This window comes from Rutidosis leptorrhynchoides, chromosome 9, assembly GCF_046630445.1.
Source record: "Rutidosis leptorrhynchoides isolate AG116_Rl617_1_P2 chromosome 9, CSIRO_AGI_Rlap_v1, whole genome shotgun sequence".
Lineage (NCBI taxonomy): Eukaryota > Viridiplantae > Streptophyta > Magnoliopsida > Asterales > Asteraceae > Rutidosis > Rutidosis leptorrhynchoides.
In genome coordinates this window covers 108,929,609-108,951,587 of record NC_092341.1, presented here as the reverse complement: position 1 = coordinate 108,951,587, position 21,979 = coordinate 108,929,609, and the positions used below count along the sequence as shown (strand labels likewise).

Here is a 21,979-nt window from a genome sequence, read left to right as displayed (position 1 = left end):
TTATTATTATTATTATTATTATTATTATTATTATTATTATTATTATTATTATTATTATTATTATCATCGTTATTGTTATCGTCATTATTATTATGATCTAATCATTATTATTATTATTATCATTATCATTATCAATATAAGTAATATAATTAAAATTGTTATTACTAATACAATCGTTATTGTCACTAAGGTTATTATTATTATTATTATTATTATTATTATTATTATTATTATTATTATTATTATTATTATTATTATTATTATTATTATTATCATTACAATAATTATTAGTATTATCATTAGTAATTAGTATTATTATTATTAGTATCATTATCATTAAAACTAATATTAGTATTATCTAATTATTATGATTATTATTATCATTATTATAAATGTGATATAAAAGATGACTAAAAGCTATTAAACAAGTCGATTAGGAAATAATGAGTATAAGTATCAGGATGAAATTAAAATATTGTAAGATATTGATTTAGATAAAAATATCATTTTCTTTATTTTTATCATTATTATTATTATTATTAAAATTATCATTAATATTAAAAAATATCATTTTTATTAAAATTATCATTTTTAATATAAATATCATTGTTATTATAAAATATCATTATTATTATTATTTTAGTATTATCATTATTAAAAATTATCATTTTGAATAGAATTATTATTTTTATAAAATATTATTATTACATTTAATATTAAAAAATATCTTTATTATTAAAGTTATCATGATTAGAATTATCATTTTATTATAATTAATATTAGTAAATATAAATATTGTTATTATTATTAGTAGAGTAATAATAATTATTATTATTACAAAATAATACAACTTTTACTCATTATTATTATTATTATCAATATTATATTATCAAATAAATATGTGATACAAAGATATTTTTACCACACATAATATAATTACATTAATAATACATACCACTATATTTTTATGATATTAAGTGAACTTAATAAATTTTATTACTTGAGATATATAAAAATATATTTTTATCATATATAAATTTTAATATAAATTTTTATTGATAAATGACTTGTATTATTTACTCTAATAAAATCTGATAAATATATTTAAATATATAAAATGACTATAATAAACAAGTATTGATTTTGAAAGTCATTTTGGGTTAAGTTAACTTTTGCATGATAATCTCGAGCATTAGGATTGTGATACACTACGACTTGACCTAAATTGTTAGACATATATTGTAATGACCCGAAAATTTCCGACCAAATTTAAACCTTAATCTTTATATGTTTCCGACACGATAAGCAAAAATCTGTAATGTTGAGTCTAGAAAGTTTGAAATCTATATTCGGATAATCAGTTACCTTTTGACCATGCCTGACGATTCATGAACAATTGTTAAAATATATAAGTATAAAAATATATATATATATATATATATATATATATATATATATATATATATATATATATATATATATATATATATATATATATATATATATATATATATATATATATATATATATATATATATATATATATATATATATATATATATATAAATATTTAATATCTAATGAATGTTTTTTTATAAGATATATAATATAAATAATAAATGTTACATGGATGATAAGATATAATTTCTACATATTAAATTTACATACAAGTTAAAATATTATAGATATATTGGTAGTACTTATATTAAGATAAATGGTAATATCTAAAAATCAGTATTTATTTATTTTTAATAATTCTCTTTTGTTTCTTTCTCCTTGCTATCTGTTTGCTCGTGATTCATTTGCCAACTTAGTCTTAAAGTGATATTTTACAAATCCCTTAAATTATGTAATCATAGATACAATAATACAAATTGTGATGGGAATGAAGGCTTGACTGAATTCACTAGACAACTGTTCTTCTAACTATCTCATATTATACATATAAATGATACCCACATGCATATAGAAAAGATATCTTTCACTTTCTGTTTCTTTCTCGCTTACCACTCAACTCCACGAACACTTTGCCTTCACCGTTTCTGGTCACCTATAACCACCATTACCAACCGCTATTAAAACTCACCACCATCAAGAGTGATCGACTACCACTCACTTCTAATCAACCATCAATCGTCACCTCATAATCACCACCTTTCATCACTTTCGGCTCACCTCACTAAACCCACAACGACCTTTAAAGTCCACCATACAACACCCTCTACAAACCCATCAAACCATCACGACTGTTCGTTGTTAACTATCGAATCCAAAAACCCAATTGTGTTTATCAAAAACCCAACACAACTACCATCAAAACCAACATGGGTTGCTACTGCTTTATTCGGTTTATTAAGTAACCCAGTCGAAACAAAAACCACAATCTCAGTTTCTTTCTTCATCTCTCTCTCTATTTATCCCTCTCTCTCTATCTTGTGTTGTAAACCGTCGCAAACACCATGACCATCGAAATCATTCACAAAACGGCTGCTGTGCAGCTGCTGTCTTTCTGTTTCTCCATCGAAAATCAACTTCAAAACTACCATGCTCGAACCATCCTTCACCCTCACCTTAAACATCAACTCCTGCTACGCCTTCTTCTGCTTTCTCGAACTATGCAAACAACTACTGCACCTGCTTGATATTTTTTTTTGTAATAACGATGGGAGATAATGAAACATGGAATGATTTTACGGTCTCTTTATTTCCTTTTACAAATATGGCCGACAATAAAGGAAACCAGCTGGAGTTAACTATTTTAAATGGACGGTGAGGAAATTAAAATACAAAACAAAGACCCACATAAGCATTTCGGTTATATTACTTCTAGATATTTTTAAAAAAGAACCGAAAGCCTTGTTTAATGATTGGGCCATTCTTGATATTTGGACTTGAGAAGAAACATGGGCCACGACTTGCAAGCCCATCATTAAGCCCATCATTTCTGATTTCTGGTTCGAGGATAATACAAACACACTCTTGTTTCCAAACTATGAAGACAATTACGTGATTACTTGATAATGATCGCGATGATTAGAGACGTATGATACATGATAACGAGATGATATAATTATGATGTGATGAAGTTGATTAAACAACGTTTTACATATTAAATATATAATCGTGTGAATTAAAACAGCAAGAAACAGATGGTTCAATGGTTAAGGGGGTTGTTTGTTATATGAGAGGTCTCGAGTTCGAGCCTGGGCAGCGATGTTTTGTTATTTTTAAAACCTGGATACATTAAGGTAGCCCTTTTTATAGTTTTATTCTTATTCTTATTCTTATTATTATTATTATTATTATTATTATTATTATTATTATTATTATTATTATTATTATTATTATTATTATTATTATTATTATTATTATTATTATTATTATTATTATTATTATTATTATAAATATTATTATTATTATTATTATTATTACTATTATTATTAATATTATTACTAATATAGGTATATTTATAAAAGTTATCATTTATTAACATTAACAAGTATTATTGATATTATCATTATTCTTAACACTAGTATTGTCATTACCATTATTTTAATCATTCCTAATATTATTTTAGTATTAATATAATTACGTTTTAACAAACAAATGAAATATATACATATAAAATATTTGATACATATAACATAATAAAAGTTATATTTTAATAAAGAAATAATGAAACCTATAAACTATTAATATAAAAATGATATCACTAATAATTATACATATATTTGTTCGATTACAAGTATATGTTTTAATATATATATAAATCATATAGGTTCGTGAATCCGAGGCCAACCCTGTTTTTGTTCAATGCCGTTATATGTATTTTTACTACAAAATACATTAGGTGAGTTTCATTTGCTCCCTTTTATATATATTTTTGGGACTGAGAATACATGCGCTGTTTTTATAAATGTTTTACGAAATAGGCACAAGTACTAAAACTAATTCTACGTGGGTTTAAACCAGAAATATACCCTTAGCTTGGTAACATTAAACTATTTGTCTATGTACGGTAGGCGCGAATCCTAAAGATAGATCTATTGGGCCTGACAAACCCCATCCTGACTATGGGATGCTTTAGTACTTCGAGGTTATTTTAAACACACCTGATCTGGTGTACTTCAGAGGGTAAAACATGAACGTTAAGGCTTGTTACCGGGTGCCTACAACTTATAGAATACTTTTGTACACTTGTGAGTGTACATATATTTATAAACAGAAATCTTGTGGTCTATTAATATATTAAAATGATTGTTATGATAAATCTATGAACTCACCAACCTTTTGGTTGACACTTTAAAGCATGTTTATTCTCAGGTATGAAATTAAGTCTTCTGCTGTGCATTTTCTCAATATAAGGACATTACTTGGAGCCGATCATCGCAATGGGACCAAATGTTGATGACTTCGTCCAGGTGGATTAGGACGGGTCCTTTCATATATTGACCAACATATAAATATATATACTTAATATAGGTTCGTGAATCCGAGGTCAACCCTACACTTGTTCAATGCCGTCATTAGCATTAATGCTACGAAATACAGTATCGTGAGTTTCATTTGCTCCCTTTTTAAATGCTTTTGAAAATATATATTTTTGGGACTGAGAATACATGCGCTGCTTTTATAAATATTTTACGAAATAGACACAAGTAATCGAAACTACATTCTATGGTTGGATTATCGAACTGAATATGCCTCTTTTTAGCTTGGTAGCCTAAGAATTGGTGTTTATTATAATTGCCACCAATTGACGCAAATCCTAAAGATATATCTATGGGCACTAACAAGCCCCTGTCAGAGAATTTGAACTGCTTTAGTACTTCGATTTATCATATCCGATGAGAGTCCCGAAATGATGGGGATATTCTATATGCATCATGTTAAGGTCGGTTACCAGGTGTTCAATCCATATGAATGATTTTTATGCAGACTGCTATATGCATGCATGATGTTTATGAGAAATGAAATGAAATCTTTTGGTCTATTAAAATTATGGAAATGATTGATTACGATAAACTAATGAACTCACCAACCATTTGGTTGACACTTGTAAGCATGTTTATTCTCAAGTAGTAAAGAAATCTTCCGCTGTGCATTTGCTCATTTTAAAGATATTAGTTGGAGTCATTCATGGCATATTTCGAAAGATGTTGCATTCGAGTCATTGAGTTTACCAAGATTAATAATAAGTCATTCATAGTTTGGATACATTAGGAGATGGTATGCATGCCTGTCAACTTTCGTTGTAATGAACGTTTGTCTTTTAAAAACGAATGCAATGTTTGTAAAATGCATCATATAGAGGTCAAATACCTCGCAATGTAATCATATGTTATTGTATTCGTCCTTATGAATTAGGAAGGGTCTTCTCAGTGTTTGACATGTTCGAAGGTCAAGGCCGAGTATCAGAAACCATCAGGATTATTGCAAGAACCTGAGATTCCCGAATGGAAATGGGAAGGAATTACGATGGATTTCAATACGAAATTACCAAAGACTACGAAGGGTTATGACACTATTTGGGTAATAGTGGATCGCCTTACGAAATATGCACATTTCTTACCCATAAAAGAAACCGACAAGATGGAAAAGTTAGCAGATTTGTATATCAAGAAGATTGTCTCTAGACATGGAGTTCCAATTTCTATTATCTCTGACTGAGATAGCAGATTTACTTCAAGATTTTGGCAATCTTTGCAAAAAGGCATAGGTACTCGTTTGGATATGAGTACGGCTTATCATCCCCAAACCGATGGGCAGAGTGAGAGAACTATTCTGACATTTGAAGACATGCTCTGAGCATGTGTAATTGATTTTGGAAGTGGCTGGGATCAGTATTTACCTTTAGTTGAGTTTTCATATAACAATAGTTATCACTCGAGTATAAAGGCTGCTCCATTTGAAGCATTGTATGGAAGGAAATGTAGATCACCATTGTGTTGGAGTGAGATTGGTGATTCACAATTAACAGGACCAAAGATTATCCAAGAAACAACTGAGAAGATCTTTTAGATTCAAGAAAGATTAAAGATGGCGAGGAGTAGGCAGAAGAGTTATGCCGATGTCCGAAGGAAATTTTTAGAATTTCAAGTGGGTGACAGAGTTATGTTAAAAGTTTCTCCATGGAAAGGAGTAATAAGGATTGGGAAGCGAGGAAAGCTGAGCCCGAGATATGTAGGACCTTTTGAGGTTATTGAAAGGATTGGTCCAGTTGCATATAGATTGCAACTACCACAGGAGCTTAGTGGTATTCATAATGCTTTCCATGTTTCGAACTTGAAGAAGTGTTTGTACGATGAGAAATTAGTAATTCCTTTGGAAGAACTAAGTATAGATGACAAGTTGCATTTTGTTGAAAAACCAGTAGAGGTATTGGATTGTGAGGTGAAAAAGCTGAAGCATAGTAGAATCCCAATTGTTAAAGTTCTTTGGAATGCCCGGAGAGGTCCAGAGTTCACATGGGAACGTGAGGACCATATAAGGCAGAAATATCCTCATTTGTTCGATAATCGAAGTACCTCCTAAATTTCGAGGACAAAATTTTTCTTAACGTGTACGTAGGTAATGTCACAACACTAGATTTTCGACTTAAGTTGTCTAGTTTGACTTCTTTAAGTTACAATTTCCGACATGATGAGTAAATTTATTAATCTATGTCTTGGTTTATTTTAGGGTTTGTACAACTCTAAGGATGCATTTTAGTTTTTACTTGATTGGGTATTACTTTACATATTTGCATAAAGTCATAAACCCTAACTTATCATCATAAACCCTAGTTTACTACTATGAACCCTAGTTCAATACCATAAACCCTAAAGTTGTAAATTATATATATATATATATATATATATATATATATATATATATATATATATATATATATATATATATATATATATATATATATTAATCTAATAACTAAACTTATTAACTAAGTATTTAGATTAAAGACTTGAAACATTTTCATTTGAACATTTGTTCATAAGATAAAAACATTCCTACACTTCATCATTTTCACAATTAGTCTTGATTTCTTTGTACTTAGCCATTTCTTTCACTTAACTAACCTTGATCTATCTTGATTAGAACCTAACCTAAGCTTACTTCCTAAACCCTAAACATACAAGTAAACATCTTAGAATTTACACATTAAAAGACTACACAAGTACATGTACACTTGCAAAACCAAAAATTAACTAGAACACCTACACCATCATCATCACCATCGTCATTCATCATCATCATCATCATCATCATCATCATCATCATCATGTACCATCATCAAAACACCTTCACCAAGTACTTCTCCACTAAGTAAAACTCATGCAAAACACCATGATGATCTTAATTAATGATCCAAGGTGAGTCACTCCCTCCCCCTCCCCTCTGTGTGCCACTTCCCACCTCCATCACCACCATCACCTCTTTATAAACCAACTTCCATCCTCCATTCTTTCATTTGATCATTCTCCACTCTCTCTCAACACTTCTCCACTCTCAAATACAGATCACAAGCAAGTAATTAATCATCTTCTTTAAGCATTAGGAGTATATCTCATCAAGGTATAACAAGCTAGACTAAATCTATTCATCATTTCTAGTCAAAATCAAGAACTTTCATGGTGTGAAAGCTAGATATAGAGTGTTAAATCACTCAATGATTACTATATAGCTAACCTTGATTTTGATACTAGATCATTATACTTAATATCTATATATGTCCAATATCTTAAAATGAAGTTAAAGTAAGAACCAAAGTGGTTAAACTATGTAAAACTATTTTGTCTTTGAGATGTCCAAATTTCTACTTGAAGTCAATGACCTAAACACCAACCTATGGTTGCTCCTTGGAACTCATGAATTTATATGATGTTCATATATGTGTTTGAGACTTCTAGTAAAGGTTTCATGATTTAACTCAAAGGGAAAGTCATTTTAGAATTTTATTTGGTGAAACATGTTCAGATTCATGGCAATCTTACCAAGTGTCTAAGATTCATGTATAGCTCAAAATATAAAATAGATTTTAAACCAAAGTCATCTGATCTAAAAATTACACTTAATAAGGAAACCAACTACAGTTAAATCACCATAATCCCATTAATAAATCATCAAAATATAGTCCTATCTAGTTGAGATAAGATTTTATTGAAGTCAGAAATTAGTCTAAAACCTTATCTCCAAAGACAAGGTTAATGAAGACTTGGAGACTATTCCTTTTTAGAATAAGCACTTTTATATGTGCTAAGACTTCTGTAAAGTTCTTGAGTCAAATAGATAAGTTTTGCTATTTATAAACTTTCATAAGATCTTGTAGTGTAAAACTGAACTGTTTTTAAACACTTGTGAAGAAATGAACTTTTTAGCAACTTATGTTCTACGTTTAGAGGCTAACCTTATATGGTTAGAACCTATACTCAAAGAACTTTCCAGAGATAGTAAATTCACTTAAAATGGATATCTAGATAATTAGAAACACCTACACTTATGTCATGATAAAACTAGTCGAAAATAGTCTATCCTTAAAACTATGAACTAGTAACTTTTGAAACCAAGAATCGAATTGGACATGTAAGATTACTTAAGGAATTGATATTAAGAAATCATCAAAATATAGTCCTATCTAGTTGACACAAGATTTTATTGAAGTCAGAAATTAGTCTAAAACCTTATCTCCAAAGACAAGGTTAATGAAGACTTGGAGACTATTCCTTTTTAGAATAAGCACTTTTATATGTGCTAAGACTTCTGTAAAATTCTTGAGTCAAATAGATAAGTTTTGCTATTTATAAACTTTCATAAGATCTTGTAGTGTAAAACTGATCTGTTTTTAAACACTTGTGAAGAAATGAACTTTTTACTAACTTATGTTCTACGTTTAGAGGCTAACCTTATATGGTTAGAACCTACACTCAAAGAACTTTCCAGAGATAGTAAATTCACTTAAAATGGATATCTAGATCATTAGAAACACCTACACTTATGTCATGATAAAACTAGTCGAAAACAGTCTATTCTTAAAACTATGAACTAGTAACTTTTAAAACCAAGAATTGAATTGGACATGTAAGATTACTTAAGGAATTGATATTAAACCTTAATTAAGTACTATATTATATAGTAAGACCTATTACCTATTAAACATTTCATTAGGTCTCAAGCCCGGAACACCAAACACAATCTGACCGATTACCGTGAACGCATCGCACCGCATTAGTCGTGAGTTCGTAGTCCCATTTTTAATAAATCTTTTATAATTTTGGGATGAGATAATACTTGTTTACTATTTTACATATTGGAATCAAGTACTTACAACTATATTCTATGTTGAGTAACAAAGGCCAATTTAGAAAGCCCGATTTTAATATCATTAATTACCGGTTTGGTAAACGTGAATATTACGAATAGATCTATTTAAGGATGACTTCTTACATCAGGATAGGCCTTCTAGGCTATCGGATGCATAACCTTCGACCATATGCACTTAGACCTTAAGTGACGCTTGTTTTCGGGTACTTTTAAATTAACGTTCGATATCGAAAGCTTATGAACTAGAATATCTTTTAACTATTTTATACATGAAAATCTTGATGTCCATTAACTATACATTATAACTAAACCTATGAACTCACCAATATTTATATTGACGTTTTTAAGTATTTATCTCAGGTACTTAGCTTTTGGAGCACTTTCAGGTTGGGCATCGTGGAAGTTATAAAAATGTATTTTGTTAAATCTAGTTTTGATAGGCTAGATTATGATGTATTTTTATTTGTACTATGTCTGTACTTCTATTTTGTAACCATGATGTACCAAAACTAAAAACAGAGACCGTGATGTAATAATATTTATGTTTCCGCTGCTACGTTGACTAAAACCTGGGACACTATGTTAAAGTTCACACCACATTTTGGGAAATCGAGACGGGGGTCGTGAAACCATGGATGCTAATCTTCAGTGCGGATACAATACATTGCACCATAACGCGGTTGCTTGAGGGATTATTCGTTAATTCAAGAATGTTTTGTTTAAACCCATAAAGGATTAAACCGTTAGGATAACCGAACATGTTCATGGACATTATTCTGTAACGTTTCCATGTGTTCTTTATGGTTCTTCTCTTTTAATTAAGGGCCTAACTATTTTATTAAGTCTAGTCGTTAACGATATTGTCGAAAACACATCATGTATCTCGGATCAGGGATGCCATCGATCTTTGCTTATACTTAACAAAGTTTTGACCTTAAGGATCGTTAATATATCACCTCTCCGAGTCGTTCCTATTGATGAGCTGTCAATGTTTGCATGTAGTTCATGTTTCTCGGGTATCGGGGTTATGGGACATTACTGTCTATTCAGATGCTTTAAACCAAACATATTTATCCAGTGACAGTCAGTGTTTTGACCAGGGTGGTAGGAATAGTATGACGGGTTTAAGGTTATCACCTATTCATGAGCCGACATTACATGTCTTAGGCTATGTAACTGATGAAATCATAACACGTACTTAATTTAGCCTTATCTGAATTACAAGTTTTATCTTTAACGCTTTCCTTTATTTATCTATTTATCTTAGAAAATAGAAAACCCCAAAATTATCTTAAACTACTCCCTAGGATAATAAGCCTAATGATAGTTTTACTACTGCGAAATGTCCGATTCCGTTTTCTTCTTAAACCAACCACCCTAGGTCACACTTTGCTTACTCACCCATAGAAGGAGTAGTAGATTTAATGTAACATCCCAGGTAACACGTTGCCCGTAGCATGATAGTGTCCACTTTACCCATAGGCGCACGAATTTTTCTTGGCGACCAAATACGAAGAACACTTTCCCAGGAGGTCACCCATCCTGGTAGTGCTCTCGCCTGAGCACGCTTAACTGCAGAGTTCTCATGGGATCTGCTACGCTTGTGGTCCCAAAATGCGGCATGCTAGGAAAGGTCTCCACACCCTTATAAGGCGTGCTTCGTTCCCCTCTCCAACCGATGTGGGACGGATGTAACACGGATGTTACAATCCTCCCCCTAATGGGACACAGCGTCCTCACTGTGCACATTTGGTCCGGGGCCTGGCTCTGATACCAAATGTAATATCCCAGGTAACATGTTCCTCGTAGCATGATATTGTCCGCTTTGCCCGTAGGCGCAAGGATTTTTCTTGGTGACCAAACACGAAGAGCACTTTCCCAGGAGGTCACCCATCATAGTAGTGCTCTTTCCTGAGCACGCTTAACTGTAGAGTTCTCATGGGATCTGCTACGCTTGTGCTCCCAAAACGCGTCATGCTAGGATAGGTCTCTACACCCTTATAAGGCATGTTGCGTTCCCCTCTCCAACCGATGTGAGACGGATGTAAAACGTATGTTACATTTAAGCTCCACATATTATAAATTTAAATCCAGATTCCCTCTGACGAACCTCAATAACCGGCTGGTGACCTAACGACTCCGCCACAAAATAAATCCTCCATTTTAGACACATCGGTACGCAAGGTCTTAATTGAACCATTCCGTTGCAATTCTACTTTAGTTCTATATATCTTAAACTTGTCTAAGGATTCAGCTGTAGCATGCAAAATGTGATCAGGTCCAGGTCCAGCAATTCCACAGAGACGTCGTTGGTTCCAGAAGTCAGTCTTCTAATAAGCGTTGTCAATGATTTGGAAACTCTTGTTCCTTTTTGTAGTGTTTACACCATTCCCAGATTATTTAGCCTTTAATTGGTTATCAAGGCTAATCCAGCATAAAATAAACGGGTCGGGTTCGGTCCATGCTCGACACCAATTAAAGGGGATTTAAGGGTCGTGTGAATTTAACTCTCCAGTTCCGAGTACCGTGAATAACCCCTTACAAGATGAAGATCTCAGCAGGGGTGGTTAAACATAGACCCACCATTAATGGGTTACCCGGTTTATGATGGCTCGTGCTGGGTTATAAGGTTTATGTTCATAGAACGTTACCTGTAGATCAAGAATAATTCTAGTGAAATGCTGTGAGTCCGGTAGAGTCATTTATTTATAGGGTAAACCTTTTTGTCTTCTATTGCCACATAATAGAGCTAAAAGGATCGTGATCTGCCAATATTACCTCCTTGTGTGAGCTGATCCAACAAAAATAAAAAGTGTTTTGTCGGACCTGATTCTTGTATGCGATGTGTCTTCTGCCAGCTACAGCGTCGCCTAACACGCATACGTACCCTTGGCGCTAGAACAGAATTCGCGCTAGGTCCTCGATCAGGCGCCTATTCTTTTTAGCGCGCACTATGCGTGGCTCATATGGTGATGTTGTTTGATGCGCTACACGAGCTAATCGGGTATGCGTATCATTAAGTCTCCCAGTTCAATAGTATGCGCTAGAATTGCGCATGGTGTTGAACTCAACTTATGACCACCATCTGCTTGCCTTGCGCCAAACACTTTCACTTTCCTTATTATTCTCATTTAAATAATAATTTTTCGTGTTGCATTAAATGCATGGAAATTCCGGCGGTGTCTGTCAGTCTGCTATAATGACTATGCTGTCACTTCAGCCGCCTTCGGTTACTTCGCTGTTTTCTCTTTCCTGCTTTTCCACATGTGGCTCCATCTCCGCCGTTTATTTTTTAACCGCCCTTTTTCAAATTCTCTTGAGATGCTTCCCGTGTTTTTACTCCCCTATAAATACCTCATAACTTCTTCCCCAACTTTTTACTTTCTTTATTTTCTCTGATCCAGCGTGAATCTTCTCTGCTTATCCCTTAGTGCTCTCCGGTTCAACTTTAAGTGTTTCAGTTGAGCGCGTGTTTAGTTTCTTTTGTTTATGGTATTTTGATTTTGTTGTTTATAGATGGCGTCTACTTCTACTGGCGAGCCTCCCAACTGTGGGAGTGTTAGGTCCATTATTACTGAGCGTGCGATCGTGAAATTGATAGATTGGTACACACCTCTGCGATTCCCTTCGAATACTTTTTTCAAGGAGGTCCTTAGCCACTTCAACATTGGTATTGGTTAACTACATCCATATATCACTTGTTTCGTTATGCTCTTTGAGATGATTTGTAATCATTACCAGTTTCCTCCCACGTTAGTATTATTTAAAAACGTGTTCTCTTATCGCAAAAGCCAACAAAGTCGGTACGCTTTCAATGACAGGGTTAATTTTGTGATACATTTGAAAGCTGGCGTTCGTAAGATGTGGAAAAATTCGTTCTTATATATTGATGATTCCTTCATCCCTCCTGCTCATGCGAACATCCGCGCATGGCATACAGAAGCTACTGACGTGTGGTTGAAAGTTAAACTCGCGCTGTCCCTGGAAGATGAGCGAAGGCTTGAGTATTTTATTAACCGTGAAATCCCAATTTGCCACTATAGTAGCGACATGTTGCGGATTACTAACATGTGTCCTTATCGGTCTGTCCTGCCAATTATCAAAGATGACCGCGATAATGGTAGGCGGCAGATGGGCGCTAGCTTTACACTTATTTCCTTTATATTTCTTTCTTCTAACTTATGTTATTTATTGTAGTCATTCGTCTGGACAGGCTTCTTGGATCCCACAACATCAAGGGCATTTATACTGAGATGCCAAACACTGGGAATGAAAGCGAGCATCGTTCAGATGTCGACCCTTTGGTCTAGGGCGGCGGTTATGGTGGCACTGACCAACATGAGAGTCATGATGATGATGACTCTCAAAGGGTTGGTACTGAGGGATGCAAGGAAACGGAAGCCCTGAATGAGAGTGGGCACAAGCAGAAATGCGCCAAGAAGGCGAAAGGTAGTCTTTTGTATTGTTTATGTTGTGCTTTTGCGCTATTGATGATGTGACTAATTTTAGCTTTCGGTTGCAGAAAATCATCTGGTGTTCCACGGCATGAATGACTTACTGTCAGTGCCGGAGAAGGCGGCGGCCTCTCAATATAGCTTCTTGGGGGATTTCACTTTCCCTAATTACTTCACGAATCTATCACCTGAAGCATTGTGGTGCTACGATGTTCGGATGATCATGCTGAACTTAATGCATTCTCGATTTTTTCTCCAGGAGGCGAAAGCTCGCCTTGATGGTGCTGGTTCTTCCACTCCAGGCACATTATCTGCCGATGAGGCACATGACCGCATTAGATATTTGAAAGGACAGCTTGAGTATGTGGATAAAGCACGTCTTGAGGCAACTACTATTGCATATGCCCTTGCCTCAGAGAATACATCACTGGCCACCAGGGTTGAAGAGTTGATCGAAAAGGTCAACTCATTGGAGTCTAAAAAATAGGTGCTGGTAAAAGAATGTCAGGATTTGGCTGGCCGGTTGACTACATGCAAAAGTGACTGCGCTACGCCAATTTCAGGTTCTAAAGGAGGTACTCCCTTCGCTGGTCGCTCGCGCATGTGATTTTAAGTATGTGAGCGATCTGTTTGTTGATGCCTTGGTTGCTTTTAAGGCGGAGGAGAGGTTTATGTTTTGGGAGAAGATCAAGCCTCATGTTCAACCTTCTGCGGCCTTAGATTCTATTGTTGCTGAAGACGTGGATCTTTAGGCAGTTCAAAAGAGCGAGGAGATTGCGCCCACCTTGGTGAACATCATGGTCCCCACGTTAGTTGCTCTATCTAAGGACCCCACCGCTGATGCTCAACGCTTATTATCAGAAAAGTTGTAATTTTTGTTTTTCAGTACTTGTGTAATCACTTATTATGAAATGTTAATCCTTTATACTTCATTCTATTGTTAATATCGTTTATTATAGTGCGCCTGTTTTTATGAGCGCGTATATTTAGTTTTTTACTTAGGTAAATTCATACATCATAAGTGCGTGTACGTTTGCTTGTTTCGCCCAGGTGGTGGTTGAAGTATACTCGTACAATACGTAAATTGCGCACTATTCTTTTAGATCGCGAACGGTCGTGAGCGAATCTTCTTTAAGTTATGCTTTTTTCTATGCATCGTTCCTGTTTACTAGTTGCATGGTTTTTTCTCATAGCTATTTATGATCAAGCGCGTAAGATAGTTTGTTAACATGTTATTATGTATGGCTAAGTTACTTGTTGATTTTAATCGTGATTATACTCAAGGAATGTCAACACTTAACTTATCATATATATTGTTGTGCACACAATATATACTTAAGTTAAACGTCCGTGTGTGCACATCGGGAGTCTTCTAAGTGTGCCAACTCTTAGGATTGAGGTCAGGAGCGACCAACGCCGTCATTTATAGTCATGACTTGCAGATCTCAAGTTCTGCGCGGGCTGGTTAGGTCAATCCAATGACTCTTAACCATCCGGTTCTGATAAACTAGCCTGTCGTCAAACAGGCTTCTGCCGCACGGGTGCTAGAGAAAGCGACCTTTCAAAGGTAGGAGTGCACTGCCTAAAGGATTGTGTGCACCAATTTTAAGTTATAGAACTACTTTACATATAATGGCATAAATATTCTAGTAGACAATAACTTGGAGACAATATTTAAACATAGATAAGTTTTGCACGTAAAGGCTTACATACTTTGTTTCATCGGTACAAGTTTCATACATGCGCTAGACAAGGCGCACTTAAAAACATCCAAATGATTCACTAATAATAAGAATAACCACCATGATCATAACTGAATCCACATGCTCTCTTTCTCAACTTCTCATCCTTGTATTCTTCAAACTCGTATTCTATGCCAGCAATCTCGTCTCCCTCGTCATTTGCAGCTCCTGAGGAACTACCCACATCTTTCTTCTCCTTCACCGTGGCTTGAATACTTCTGATCTGTGGACACCAGTCAAATTGTGTTACAAAATCAACGAATGTGCGAGCTTTGTGCATTAAGTGCATTCTTATATGCATCTTATGTTTCAGATTATGTACAATTGTGCTCATTTTAATGCAGTAAGTGCGCAAACTGGTTGCGTGTATATAGCATGTCATCAGGCCAAGTATTTAAGCAGTGATTTTATTTTCAGTAATCAATGTGCGATCTGTATTTTCGATTCCAAAATAGTTAGTTATATGCGCATATACATGCCTACTGTAGTCGATAGTCCTCCACTGTTACTTTGGACTGGAGAGTAGCTTTTCCCATTTGGGTGGGTAGCACAATGGTTCCATAAGCCATAGAGTTCGTGATGCTGAAATACGATAGTGCTGGTTGCCCAAGGATAGCATCGTATTCGGATTCAACGCGAATCACCCTAAAGTCGACCACCAATGTGTGCTCCCTATCCCAGTCATGATCATCCGGCAAGGTTAATGAAAGGACCCGTCCTAATCCATCCAGACGAAGTCCGTATCGATTATAAATGATTCGCAATAGTTGATTACATCGCGAGGTACTTGACCTCTATATGATACATTTTACAAACATTGCATTCATTTTTGAAAAGACAATATTTCATTACATCGAAAGTTGACGGCATGCATACCATTTCTTAATATATCTAACTATAAATTGACTCAACAATAATCTTGATGAACTCGACGACTTGAATGCAACGTCTTTTGAAATATGTCATGAATGACTCCAAGTAATATCTCTAAAATGAGCAAATGCACAGCGGAAGATTTCTTTCGTACCTGAGAATAAACATGCTTTCAAATGTCAACCAAAAGGTTGGTGAGTTCATTAGTTTATCATCAAATAATCATTTCATAATTTTAATAGACCAAAAGATTTCATATTTTCATTTCTCATAAACATACGTCCCATGCATAGAGACAAAAATAATCATTCATATGGATTGAACACCGGGTAATCGACATTCACAATATACATATAAGAATATCCCCATCATTCCGGGATCCTCCTTCGGACATGATATAAATTTCGAAGTACTAAAGCATCCGGTACTTTGGATGGGGCTTGTTGGGCCCGATAGATCTATCTTTAGAGTTCGCGTCAATTAGGGTGTCTGTTCCCTAATTCTTAGATTACCAGACTTAATAAAAAGGGGCATATTCGATTTCGATCATTCAACCATATAATGTAGTTTCGATTACTTGTGTTTATTTCGTAAAACATTTATAAAAGCGCATGCATTCTCAGTCCCAAAAATATATATTGTAAAAGCATTAAAAAGGGGAGTAATGAAACTCACCTAATGTATTTTGTAGTAAAAATACATACGACTATATTGAACAACAGAACAAAGCAGGGTTGGCCTCGGATTCACGAAACTATGTCATTTGTATATATATTAAAATGTGTAATCGTAATCGAATCAGTTTATTTATTATTTCTTAAATTATATATTATACTTCTTTAGTTTGTGTATATATTTAAAATGTTTAATATCGATCTCCTTAGTTATATATATATATATATATATATATATATATATATATATATATATATATATATATATATATATATATATATATATATATATATATATATATATATATATATATATATATGTGGTTAGTATTATATGAAAATATCATTAGTTTGTTATATATATATATATATATATATATATATATATATATATATATATATATATATATATATATATATATATATAACAAACTAATGATATTTTCATATAATACTAACCACATATATATATATATATATATATATATATATATATATATATATATATGTATTTATTTAAATATTGTTATTATGTTTGATATGTAGGTATATAAACTATTAATATAATTATGCTATATGTATTAAGTATATTTTTAGGTACAACATATTTATCTGTAACAAAAATGATAGTTTTGATTATAATGATTTACTAATAATTATAACTTCCTTAATATCTATAATACTTATAATAATAATGATATTTGTTAAAATCGACACTTATGTTAATAATAATACTAGTAAAAGTAGTATATATTAATATTAATATTAGTGAAAAATAATAATAACTTGTATGGTTTTTATAATAATAATAATAATAATAGCTACCTCAAAGTAACAAGTTCCAAAAAGAATGCAACTGCTCGGACTCAAACTCGTGACCTCTCGTTCATACAACAAACACTCAAACCATACCTCCAATTAACCTTTTCTGTAATTGATATCATCCCACGATATATAACCCATTTAATATCTATCTCGTGTTTATAGTCTGCTAATAGCCCAATCAGAATTCGGCCCAACAGCATTTAAATCGTGGCCCAATCAAATCCAGACAGCCCAACAGCTGCTTTTGTAACAAAAAAAATATGCAGGCGCCATGTTTCGAACTCAGGACCTCCTATTTAGCAAACCCAATACTAAACCAAAGAACCATTATTCAGTTTCTGGATTAAACTCATTCACTTTAGTAATTAATATGTAAAACGCGATATTATCAACTTCCATCATCACAGCTCATTCTAATTCATCATTTCCCACTACTTTTTTCTTTAAAGCTTGCATCAATCATTCATAACTACAAGTGGGGAACTTTTTGGTTTATAATTGTCGATTAAAACAGATAAACAAATGGCATCATCCATATTCGATTGTCCTTCATAATTCTTTTTATCATTTTTCACTCATCATATTCTTATCGTCATATCTATATTCACGACATCAATTTTTCATGACCTTCCTTGTAGTACTAGTCATCATCACTCTTCACAATTTCGTTTGCATAATAAATAGATGTCTCACGTAGTAGCAGCAGTGGCACTTCATAGGTGTATGGGTGTGATTCCTTGCGATGGTTTCCAATCAGAAACGAAGAGAGAGAGAGAGAGAAAAAAAAAGAGAAGGGAGAGAAGATGTCGGTTGCTTATGGTAATGGTGATCGTAGGGGTGGTTCATGATGATTGTTTAGTTTTGGTGTTAATCGAACAAAACAGATTTGCAGCAACAATGGATATTTCATGGTGAAGGTTGTCATTTGCAAAGAGGAGAGGGAGGGAGAGAGAGGTTGAAGATGGTTATCAAACATGGTGGCTCTCGGACATAGTACAACAGCGGTTGTAGCTGTAAAACAGAAGGATTCGTAGCAGTAGCAGCTGGAGGATTGGTCATGGTAGCGTTCGATCAATAGAATTAATGGTGATGAGCATGGTGGTTTACGACATAAATATGAACGGAATGGTTATAGTGTTTGAATAGAAGTGGTGGTGGTTGTGAGGTATTTCGTTGGTGATTAAAACAGGAATAAGTAGTAGCTAGAATAATGGGTTTCTTGTTGATCAAACGTACGTAATGAAAACAAGTGTGTCTTCGTTGGAAGTCGATTGAAAGAGAAAAAATATATATATATATATACACTGCAGTAGCTGGAGTTCGAGTAGGCAAGTACCAGGTTTGGCTTCGACTCTTGTTATTGATCGATGGTAATATTAACAACAACAAATCAAATGGGTTTGCGTTGTGGTGTTTAGATCCTTGAGTTTATGTGTTTTGAACAAGAAGAAACAAGTGACCGTACACAATCGAATGTTGCAAGTTTATATAAAATACAAGTGGTTGATTATTGCTTGTAATACTCTAATAGTTGAAGAGACAAGCCAGAAATTATCACGGTTGTTTTATATCAAAAATGGAATCGATCGTACAGAAGGAAGAAAAAAAATAAAGTTGAAAGGGATCTCTAACAGATTTTGTAATTCACTGTGATAAGATTCGATTTTATTTGAAATAGAATTAGAGACAGGATTAAAAGTACGATTGTGTGGTGCCACTAAATTTAATTTATTCAGATGTTCAGATTTATATAGATTACATATTTAATTAATTGATTTTAATAATTAATATTAATATTAATATTATTAATAATAATACATGAAAATATTAATAATAATCAAATTTATGATAATAATAAGTTATAATACTAAAAATAATACTAGTAATAATGATATTTAAAAATGATAATAATTGATGATTAATGATAACATTCATAATATTATAATAACTATTTATATTATTAATTATAATAATATTATTAGAAATAATAAAAATATATCAATTTATATATATCAAGTTTCATATTAGTACTTATATTATAATATGATTAGTAATGGTATTAATACTTATTTTCTGTAATATCATATTTGATTATTTAACATATATATAATATTAATTACATATAGAAGTCATATAGGTATATATCTAGATTCATTTTAATAATAGTTTAATCATTTTGTATTTTACTTTACATTTTCAATTCAAAGGATTATATTGTAATTTATTAATTCAAGATATCATATATACTTATATTTATTTCTATATACATATCTATATATTCATACGTATTTACAACAGTTGTTCGTGAATCGTCGGGAATAGTTAAAGGTCAAATGATTATATTAAACACAGTTCCAAGTTTTTAAGATTTCAACATTACAGACTTTGCTTATCGTGTCGAATTCATATCAAGATTAAGTTTAAATTTAGTCGGAAATTCCCGGGTCATTACAGTACCTACCCGTTAAAGAAATTTCGTCCCGAAATTTGAGTGAGGTGGTCATGGCTAACAATAAAAATGTTTTCATGACGTATATGAGTTGATAACTTGAGTTTTATCATCATTGAGTAATATGAGTAAAAATAATTCGATTATTCGAAGAGTACGAATGAAGGTATCACCAAAGAGTGAAATAGGGAAGTAAAGATTCATCTTAAATTTTGACATGAAGGGTTGAATTTAGAAAATAAGGTGCGTCTTAGCTTTTGATGTTATCTTGGTTGAATTTTGGAATTCAAGGGATTTGAAGAAGATCCTCGAAATCTATAAGATTTGATTCTTTGGTGAATAAGGAAATTAAGATCTCTATAATTAAATACGGTGATCTACCTCGATTACTCTGTCTGATATTTCCGTTATAAGTTAAGCTCTTATGTTCCATTATTCTCACCAGTCCTATACTTTCTTTCTTAGTTCATACATCCAAAAAATTGTGGAAATGCTTAATCCATTTCTAATCCTTATCTTATCCTTACTATCGTAACAATCATTCTTCTTTTCCAACTTCCACCCGAGGAATCTGCTTACTTTTGCTTTGCTCTTGGGATTATAGTGCTTTTAATTCTCCCGTGTCTTTATATTACGATAAACATTGATATACACGGTTTGTAATTTATGTGTTGTTATCGGGCTTTTATATCTCTCCTTATATTTCAATGTCCCCCTTTCTGTTTCCGATAATCATTGTCATCCACAGTTAATGCTTTCTCTTATTTGCTGCAATTTATACCCCCTTCCTATTTCGGAGCTTCATACTTTGGTTTTCTTTTCGCAAATAACGGTCCAGAATTCATAGGTGTGGAGTTTAGAATGAGTTTAAAGTTCTAAACAAGAAAGAACGTAATATCACGATTTGATTTGTCAAATTACCAGAATAACTGAGAATAGAACTATCAAGAATATATTTTCTTGATATGTTCAGAAGTTAATCAGAATGAAAGAGTTATGTAGCATGTCACATGATGATGTTATAATCTGCGAATCATCATATTCCATTTAGAAACTCAACATGACTTACTGTAATATAATCACGTTGATCAAGTGTCATTATATTATACTAACTCATGCATCAGTTCCCAACACTACTTCAATAACATTCATTTTTAAGCTCGAAAGTTTACAGAATATAGAAACTAACAGTTTCTATATGATGTAACACTGATAGTACGAAGAGATTAATGATTCCAGATAAGAATAGTTATGGAAATATCTTCAGAAATATGAAGGATATTTATAATGAAAGATACGATGATATCTTGGAATTTCTAATATCGATGGATGATGAAGAAGATTTATCCGTAACGGTTTAGATTCGGAAGCAAGGTATTCGCTAAAAATTTCATCAGAAACAGAATCATTTGGATTCTTTGAAGTCAAACTTATTCCTTACGATTTGTCCACGGCGTTCTTCATAGTTTCGCATAATCTGTTTTTCGGTACTAAATTTTCTATTGAATGTTTCCAATATAATGATACACAGGAAGCACGAAGAGGTATATAATTTCGGACGAGAATATTTATGAAAATATCCTCAAAAATATCGAAGATATTGATGATGATATTTTGGAATTTCTAAGTTCGATGGTTGATGGA

The 21,979-nt window shown here is 32.8% G+C and overlaps 1 protein-coding gene across 1 annotated transcript in view; it reads left to right on the top strand.

Moving 5' to 3' along the window:
* The window catches only part of LOC139868313 (uncharacterized), a 32,546-nt gene extending 26,012 nt beyond the window's left edge, over positions 1-6,534 (top strand). Inside the window, exons 2-4 of the mRNA XM_071856643.1 lie at positions 5,368-5,532; positions 5,845-5,962; positions 6,125-6,534. Of these exons, the coding sequence (XP_071712744.1) occupies positions 5,368-5,532; positions 5,845-5,962; positions 6,125-6,534 (693 nt within the window). The remainder of the gene's footprint in view (positions 1-5,367; positions 5,533-5,844; positions 5,963-6,124) is intronic.
* Positions 6,535-21,979: the final 15,445 nt, after the last annotated feature.